This window comes from Dryobates pubescens, chromosome 30, assembly GCF_014839835.1.
Source record: "Dryobates pubescens isolate bDryPub1 chromosome 30, bDryPub1.pri, whole genome shotgun sequence".
NCBI lineage: Eukaryota > Metazoa > Chordata > Aves > Piciformes > Picidae > Dryobates > Dryobates pubescens.
This window is the reverse complement of record NC_071641.1, coordinates 3,097,376-3,106,378: the sequence shown is the minus strand read 5'-3', so window position 1 is coordinate 3,106,378 and position 9,003 is coordinate 3,097,376. Positions and strand designations below refer to the sequence as shown.

General features: G+C 38.9%; 1 protein-coding gene across 1 annotated transcript in view; it reads right to left on the bottom strand.

Annotated features, from left to right (window-relative positions):
• Nucleotides 1-660: 660 nt before the first annotated feature.
• TET1 (tet methylcytosine dioxygenase 1) overlaps nucleotides 661-9,003 on the bottom strand; it is a 59,703-nt gene continuing 51,360 nt past the window's right edge. Inside the window, exon 11 of the mRNA XM_009907120.2 lies at nucleotides 661-8,883. Within this exon, the coding sequence (XP_009905422.2) occupies nucleotides 7,742-8,883 (1,142 nt within the window). The 3' untranslated portion in view covers nucleotides 661-7,741. The remainder of the gene's footprint in view (nucleotides 8,884-9,003) is intronic.

The following is a 9,003-nucleotide window of genomic DNA, read 5'->3' as shown; positions in this document are numbered from 1 at the left end:
AACAGGGACCGGATTGATGCCCATTCCTTTCCAGTACAGAGACTTGGGTGAACCACTGCAGTCCTGCAGGGCTGAGTTAATTCAGAAATGCATTTCTGCATGTAACAATGCTTATTAGTGTTGAGGGAAAATTTTCTGCAAGGAAAATGCCTCATAAACCGGAAAGCCTTTCATTAACAGTTATTCTCTTACTCCTCCCTTAAAAAGCTGTTTTACAGACTGTAAGGTAAATTATATAATCATACAGAACCTAGACTATTTATTAGAGTAACTCCTTGCTATTACCAGAACACGTTTGATGATGTTCTCAGCAACCCTAGATATGCTGCAGGACCAGACTCTTTCTAGCTCAGAATCAGAAATCCTTTACTTCCTTGTCTAAAATGTCAAGCCACGGAATGGTTTTAGAGGGGGCAGAGACATAATGTTATGCAGCAGAGCATTAACTTTGCTGTTAATTGTGTGGTACAGGCTCTCCTGGCCTATATTTTTAGTCTTTGTGTACTTCAGCATGAGAATGCTTTGGTTGGTACTGGGGTGTGGGGGGGAATCACTTTTTCATTTCTCAACGCATTTTACAAGAAATGCATGGAAAACACAGGAAAGAAAAATTAGACAACTAAGTGCAAAATAGAAGTATAAAATTTATTTAAAACCACCCACAAAGTTCTGTGTAATCAGGAATGGTACAATTTGTAATAGTCTTTTTAAAAACTCATGACAAGATTTAAAATATATTTTCAATTACAGTATTCATTTAGCCTTATTCAGTTAGGACAATAAAAAATAGGGGGGGAAAAAAAAAAAGGCAAGTTTACGCTCTAAACAAGATGAGACACACAAGAAAAATAGAACAGAACAGACAATTTCCACAACAATTTTTTACATGTATGTTTCAATACTAGTATCGACATTTCAATGCATCTTGCTACATAAACATGAAATCATGTACAACAACTGCTTGCACCAAAAAACATAGCTTAATTAGATCTTTCAAGTAACATGCAGTCACAACTCACAAGTCTTCAAGTACTGCTGGTAAGGGTTCCCTTGTCTGCAAAGAAGATTTTAAGGTTCGGTTCCTAAGCTAGCAAAACTCTGCACAGCTCCACCAGCCTCATGAAGCTGTGCTCAGTTTTATTAGGAAAGAATCAGGCCCAAATGTTTTGTGAGAAAAAAGGTAAATTTTGTACTTTCTCCTGTAAATAGTGTGACATAATGAACTGCTTTTTCTTTGTGATTTTTTTCCTCCCTGTACATAATCTTTTGTTTCAGAAAACTATTTGTAAGTTCCAGATCAAAATACTGTGGGTTGGTAACTGGAAATAACCCAAATCCAAATTTGAAAAATAAATATCCAATGCATCCCAAAGAAAGAAAGAAATATAGAGAAAAGAAAATAGAGAAGGAAAGAAAGGCAAGGCTGACTTTCTTTTTTTCACTTCAGCATACTGTTAATCTTTTCACTTTACAAAGCAGGAAAGAATTCCATTAACCATAGCACGTCAGTACAGTGTGTCCTTACATATTAATGTTCTTCCTTATGACAGTAATGTCTGAGCAGTATTTTTGACCTGCTCTGACGTTGTCATATTATGAAGAGCTGTCTCAAACTGAGCAAAGAATTGTAGAATGGTTGGTAGGGACTGAAATGTCTGGATGATTATATTGGTTAGAACTGGCTTTATTTTAGTGGCGTTGGGATATCGCATTTGTTTTTCTTGCCTACAGTTATTTTTTTCATTCTGAGAACAAGAGATTCATGAAGTCCAGATGCTGCCTTTAGAGTTACATGGATTAGACTGGCATTCACAGAGTTAGCACAAAATCTGTCCTCATTAGGCTTTGGAGTGTCACTGCAGTTTAGAAATTAAGGAGGAAAATATGTCTCCTTTTCCTTAAACTTGTATTGAAAGAGAAGTTTGCACTGTGTTGCATTCTGTAACTGCACTGTAGTGGGGCTGGATGCTTACATAAGGCTTCCATTGGCAGCAAGGGAAGCTCTGTATGACTCAGGCTTGCAGGGCAGTGCTAATGGTTTCATGTCGAGTATCACAATTCAGGCAGTCAGAAAACACTGGCTTTTAGCTTTGTGTCCCAAAACTGACTGCAGTGTGACAAGAACATACAATACTGCACACCCTGTTGGGTCTTCAGCCAGAAAAGCATAGAGTTAAATTGATAGTCACAACCCCAATTTATATAATCAACTAAAAGGGATCAATTTACGGTAAAGGGAAGCAAGTATGTTAAGAAAAACTACCGAAGCTCAGAGTGTTGACAGTTCTGAGAGATCTCTAGCCAGGCCATTACCTAGATGCAGAAAAACCTTTTACCACATTCTCTTTGTACATAGTGTTGGAAAAGGACAGCCAATGTAAGTGAATACTTAAAACCTGATAAAAAACAAGCCAGTTCCTTTCCAGCCTGTATTTCTAAACTGAGAACAATCTGGATGTTACTGGCCAGTAAGTACACAGTAGGGATATCATGAAATTGATTTCAGATGATGGTACAAATCAGTCATTTGGTAATGATTTTGATTTATACTGCTGATTTTCCATACCATTGTCAGTGCAGTGGGATACTCCAAAGCATGTAAGCTGAATCATCCATTTCAGGCCCCTTATCTTTTTAATGGGATGCAAAGGACAGTAGTATAAATGATAATCAGGGCCTTTATTCTCACTTTTAAGATGACTCCCAAACCTTAGACTTTTTTCCATTACAATAATAAAAATACAGATATACATGTAAAATATTGATCAGATCACAAAACTTTCCGCATCAGTATTAAAGTGTTCTGCAGCAACAATTGCAACACTGAACATCAAGCTAGCGGTTGCCTTGCTCGACCGCAACAGCACTTTGGAATGCAGCATATCTGCTCTAACTGGTAACTTGCTGTAGATTAACTGCCTCATCTGCCTTCCTCCCTACATGTGTAGCTTTTTGGGGTCTACACCTGCATTCTCTGACTTTATGAGGAAAGATGGGAGGGTGTGCAAGGTGTTTGAAACAGAACCACATTGTCTTCACATTAAGTTGTTAAGCACCCTTCTAGCACTTCAGTATATGTCCGTGTGGAAAAATTACGTATATAATGGTCTAGTAGAAGAAAAGAGAAAAATATACTGTTGTGGGAAGAATGACAAATACAGCATGAATAATCGTCTCCTGTCTTTTAAAACTGAAGTTAAAATATGTGGTTGAACACTGCAAACTCTGTTGGGATGATGATCTGGGGAAATGGATTGAAAAGAAGAATCTTAAGGTCTTTATTATCAGAAAGTGGAAAACGGTGATGATGACACCCCTATACCATTTAATAACAGTGAAGTAGTTCCTGCCTTTTTGCTGCTCAAGCTGTTAAGAGCATAAGCCTGAAGGTGGCCTGAAATAGACCTGCCTACTTGAAACTTGAGGTGAAGGTATGATGTCTCTCTACAGTCACCTCTGTGTTTAACCAGAAGTACAACATTTACTCCAAATCTCTCTGCATCTGTCCTTGCAAAACCTATTAACTGTAGGGTTGTGAGGGTTCGACTCGGCATTGGCCTGTTCAATTGGCACTGTTACTATTCAGTTCCATCCAGCTACACATGAAAATGGTGTGAAAGCGTGATGAATGAATACATTGCAGTCAGGGGGGCGGCAGCAACATAAGCAGGACCCAAATTTAACATAATACTGCAATGATATTAAAAAGGTCATTAAAAAACCCCAAACAGTTTTATGTTACAAATAATCTTAAGTACTAAAGAAGTTGCTATTCACCCATGCTTAACATAAAACATTGCTTAAGATACTACAGTTATTTCTTGTTCTAAGCATAGAGAAGCGCTGTCACAGGTAAGATAAGGACTTACAACAGCAGTTACTCCTAAGTTAGCTTAAAAAGTCCTTGAAATAAATATGAATACAACTGTTACAGCTAGAAAGTTACAGGAACTTCTGAGTTCTTAAAAAGCTGTTTGGATCTTATGACCAAAATATTTATAGTAAATTGTTTCCATTTTCTGTAATATAACAGCACATTACAAATCAGTAAGCACAGAGAAACTGCGTGAGTATAATTCACTACTGAATTGGGCACAACTGCAGTAACTCTAACAGGGACTGAGGGAGTCAGAGCCAGCTCCTGCAGAAAGCACTGCTCCTCCACTCCAGAGCGAGGGTAGAGTGGCAGTGCTGCACCTAGTGGAGAAAGACATGGGAGACATTTCTTCTGGGAAGTCAGAGTTGTCCCATGTTGGATGGTGTTTTTGTTAGCATACTGTGAAGAAGGATCAACGCACAACCACACCCCATCACCAGCCCACACCTGAGTCCGTGTTCTGGTTTTTCACCCAGAGCATAGTGCCAGCTGCTGGAAACCAATTAAAATAGGTAGGTCTGACTTGGCCAGCTACCTTCATTTTAGACCCAGCTTTTGAGTTGGCCATCCTGAAAGGACCGTGTTAAGGGCCAAGAGCGAATTCAAGTGGTTGTGTGGGCTGCAAAGAAAGCAACAGACTCACAGATGAGCAAATTTTAAGAGACAAATACTGTTGTATAGTGATAACCTTACACAAAACAACGTAACAGGTGTATAAGACTGATAACTGTTCTGAGATGTTACAATAAATAGCATACAGTTGTGAAAAGAGTGAGCAGTTGCATTCTCTATACTGCAGTACAGCAATGGAAAATACCAGCTTCTCAGATGACAGCCTGCTGTGTGCCACAGCAGGAACTGGAAGTGGCTGGCCTGCCTGGAAAAGTAGCTGTGTGACAGGCAGCCAAGGAAAGAGCACCACCAGTGGCATTTTATTCTATATACCAAACATTCTTCTCATGTAAGTAAGCTTAAAATAGTTAACTATGAGTTTTAGCACCTATCCATTAAAGCATTAACGATTATGTTAAGCTCTTTCTCTGTTAAAAGGGCCATTTCTAAAAAGACCTGGACTGACCTGTGCAGAGACTTGCCAGGGCCTATGTTTGGAGGTATCCTTTCAGATCCACTTGTTTCTCCCTTCTCTGAGGGAAGCTGCAGGTTTTCCAATGGAACATTTTAATCTTGAAGTTTCCAATCATGTATAAGTTAAACAAGGGCATTTATAGGGGAAGATTCAAGTAAAAGTGATCCACTTTAACAATCCAAACCCTTAAAAATGTTAGGAGATGGCTCTATAATTTACTGATTTTGTGTAGAAAAACTTATTCACATGAGAGTGCTGACCAAGAATGAAGTTTTTCAGTCTGCATGGATACAAACTAAAGCTATCAGCACTATCAGTAGAACCAGTAAACTAATCTTTCCTTTACATGATCAGCTGTGGGATGGGACAAGGGTTTTCAGGTAGCAATCACATGAGAGGCACAGTACTGCTTACTGTAGGGACTGCTGGAACTCTTACTAATCTTCGGCTCACCAAAAATATACAAGTTTTCAAATGGAAATCTAAGGCACACAAAATACGATAATGACTTGATGTATACTGTATATTACGTAGTCAAGAAGCATAAAACTGCTGGTACAAAATGATGGCATAATATTGGTTTTATTTTATTACTATTTACAATCCCTTCATATCCTCTATTTGAACTAATATTAAGCTTTGAACTAAGATTTGCAGCATACCCGGTTTTTACAAACTTACTTAAAATAGGTAAGATACCAAGAAGGATTCAGTTGGGCCATCCTCTGCCATCAACAGTTCTGTTAATTCTAATGACAGGAAGCTACAGAACTGAACCCAAGGTCCTCACATTGCTACTTCAGACCTGCAGGTGTGCACATCTGTACAGAACAGTCTCAGGGGTCTACAGTCACGTTTCAACATTTGTAGCACCAAAGTCCTACCTGGCACTGTGTTAAGAACACAGGTGGTGCATTTATTTTTCGTACCAAAACTGTAAACGGCGCTTACAGTTCAGCTTCCCAAGGAAAAAGCACCTTGTCTGGGTCTGAAATAGAGCAGATCTAGATAGTTCGTACTCCTCTGTCACAGCACCACTATGCTAGAACATTATCAAGCATATTAACAGTACATTTTCTGACCTCTTTACACCTACAGGGTACCTCAGTGGAGAGGACTCCGAGGCAGAAGTAAGGTACAGCTTCACCTCTGGGGCTTCGACCCTGCAGCTCTCAGTCACAAAAGGAGTCCTGACTTGAGCGCTCCTGCTGGCTCTGACCAGGCAGCTATGGCTACTCAGAGCTGTTATCATGGGAGAAGCTGCAGGATGAGGTCAGTCCTTAGCTAATGTTGCCATTTGGTAATCTGTTTAAATAAGTTTAAAAATGAAACACATAGGAGAGGAGAATCAGAAAGAAGAGTGGGATGCTACAGTGTTTAAAAGCAATGGAGTGTCTGTTTTTCCCATGGTCTAGCAAATAGTCATTTTTACAATGGAAATGGAGATGATGACTTTCCTCTGTTTGGAAGCAAGAATAAAACCATTTTTATGTGAAATGTGTGAATCACTTAAAAAATGTACAGAAGATTTTGTACAAAAACTGAATGTAGAGAGCTGGTGAATAGCACAGATAGGTTATTCTTAGTGAAAAAATTGCTGTTAGCTATTACAAGGTTTATGTTTTCCAACACTTATGTTGTATTTTCCCCAAATTATTTTTTTTCCAGAATAGAATATGGCAACTCTAGGGGTTATTTTTTTATTCCAAAACAATCCTACCCCTGAGGCATTAGGAACATTTGGTTGTCAAGTTGAAATGCTCCAAATGAATGAGACTTATGCACTTATTGCTCAAAGAAATCATAACAAATGCTGCCTTTAAAAAACCCCAAACAATATTCCTAGCTCCCAACAACACACGTACTGACAAGACATCTCCTAACTCATTGTTTGCACACTCATGAAAATAATAGATGTTTCTGTATCTGATAACTGTGCTTTAAATGCAACATAAAATCTTCGATGAAAAAGGGCAAGTCTAAAAACAATCACATATGCTGTTAGCATACATACTGCAGCTGTAACAATATGGAACTCTACACAGCAAGAATAAAATGATCTCTTCTGTAGAGTATGCACAAGTCTTAGACAATATGATCCTTATACTATACTATTTCAAGTTAGTTTTAAAAATAGAAAGTGCTTTTAAAATATATATTTACAGCTTAAAAACAACTTCCAGCCATCACTGCCAATAACTTCATTTCTTACATAATGGCATCTCTAGAGGGGGAAAAAAAAAAATCATTGGTTTTCTAAAAGATTTATCTGCAGTTTGGACTATACATCAGTGGTTGGAAGTTGTTAAAGCAATGGCACCATGAAGTAATAATTCAGCTTATTTATAACTGTTCAACGTGGTTAAGCACCAAGAGCTGTGTAGAGCTATTACTGTATAACTTGATTTAACACCATAAAATGTGAACCTGTTAAAATCCTTATAAATGATTCTTGTAGTAAACAGACTTGATTTAAAGCACCAAAATATAAATTCCTAAAGGTAATAAACTGAATGATTCAATCAAGGTTAAGAACCTAAACAGAATCTTTTTTAGAATGTATTAAAACTATACAATTTTTTTTTTTTGCTTAAATTGTGCTTGAGCACCACCAAATGTTAAAGTCACAGTTTAAGAAGAAATCCCCCCCCTTTCTTTTTACCTCAGCCTTAAAATGGTTGAGATGAGCAAATAGTAAACTACACAAGACTTGTTCTTTAACAGCACCTTAAACACTGTGTAACACTGCACCAAGAGGAGGCATTCGACACCGAAACCTATGCCCAATGGTTGTAAGGCCCCGCAACGCGTGTGAGGGCGTAAGAAGATACTGTTATCACGTTATCCTTAGTTACTGTCAATGCTCTGCGGGATGGAATTTGGTTGAACTCATTATCTTCATAAAAAATATCTCTGGTTTCACTTGTTTGCTTTGTTTTCCTGCCGCTAGAGTTTAGTTCAGTGTTCTCTGTTCCTAATCTTTCTGCTTCCTTTTCTTTTTCTTTCGCCCTCTCAGCCATCTTTGCTTCCCACATGGCTAAACCATGCTTTGGCTCATTTAAATTTTTGTGTTGGTAGAAAACCAAAGAAATCCTGGTGGGATGATTGCGGTTGGGCTTTTTTATAGGCGTGGTAGCATGGAGTTCACGTCTTGCACATTCAATTAGGATAGAACCGTGAGAGGGTGCCACAGCAACCCCGCCAATCTCATCATCCAAAAAATTGTGCTCACTGTCTGACCATATTTCCTCAGCTTTTTCTTCCAAATCAGATGGCTGTCCCAGTGCAGTGCTCTGCTTTACATCAGCACAGTCAAAATGGCACAGCTGCTCTTCGTGGGAGCTGCCCCTTTCCACTGGACATCCATGGGAACACTCAGCTTCACTTCCCACGGTGTCCTTTGCTGGAGAGCTCAGTGGTACTGACAGGTCACAGGAGCTGATGGGCTGTGAAGAGGTGGTGCTGTCTGACTGAAGCTGACAATTCTGCTTGTCTGGCTGATGTTCAAGTATAGTGGGCAGGGGGGCTCTGTGGGCTGGGGGGCCTGGCACAGTGACCTCTGGAAGAATTGGTGGCACACCATTCATCTTCTCATTCAGCAAAATTCCAGTATAATCTTTGACCGACACATCAAAGTTCTTACAATTAATGTAAGGTGTCACGTGAGGTTGCTTACTGCTGCATTCAAAATACCCGTAGGGAACTGAAAAATCTTGTTGAATATTGGTCACTGCTGTGATGCCAGGCTTGTGTGCTAAAGATGAATAGGGGTGTAAACTATCCACCTTGAAAGGGGAGGAAGCCGTGTACTGTTTCAACAAGGAGCAATTTTTAGTAGTGTTTGAAGTATGTTTAATGGCACAGAGGTGATCGGAAGCCTCCATTTTTATTCCAGGTTTTAAAGCATCTGCTTTGTTCCCTAAAAAGCAATGCACACCAAAGTAAGTACTTTACCTTGCTTAATTAATAAAATACACCTTCTATAGTATTTTAATACTTGCTTGCTCATATAGAACAGACACATCATGGGGTTGTTTTT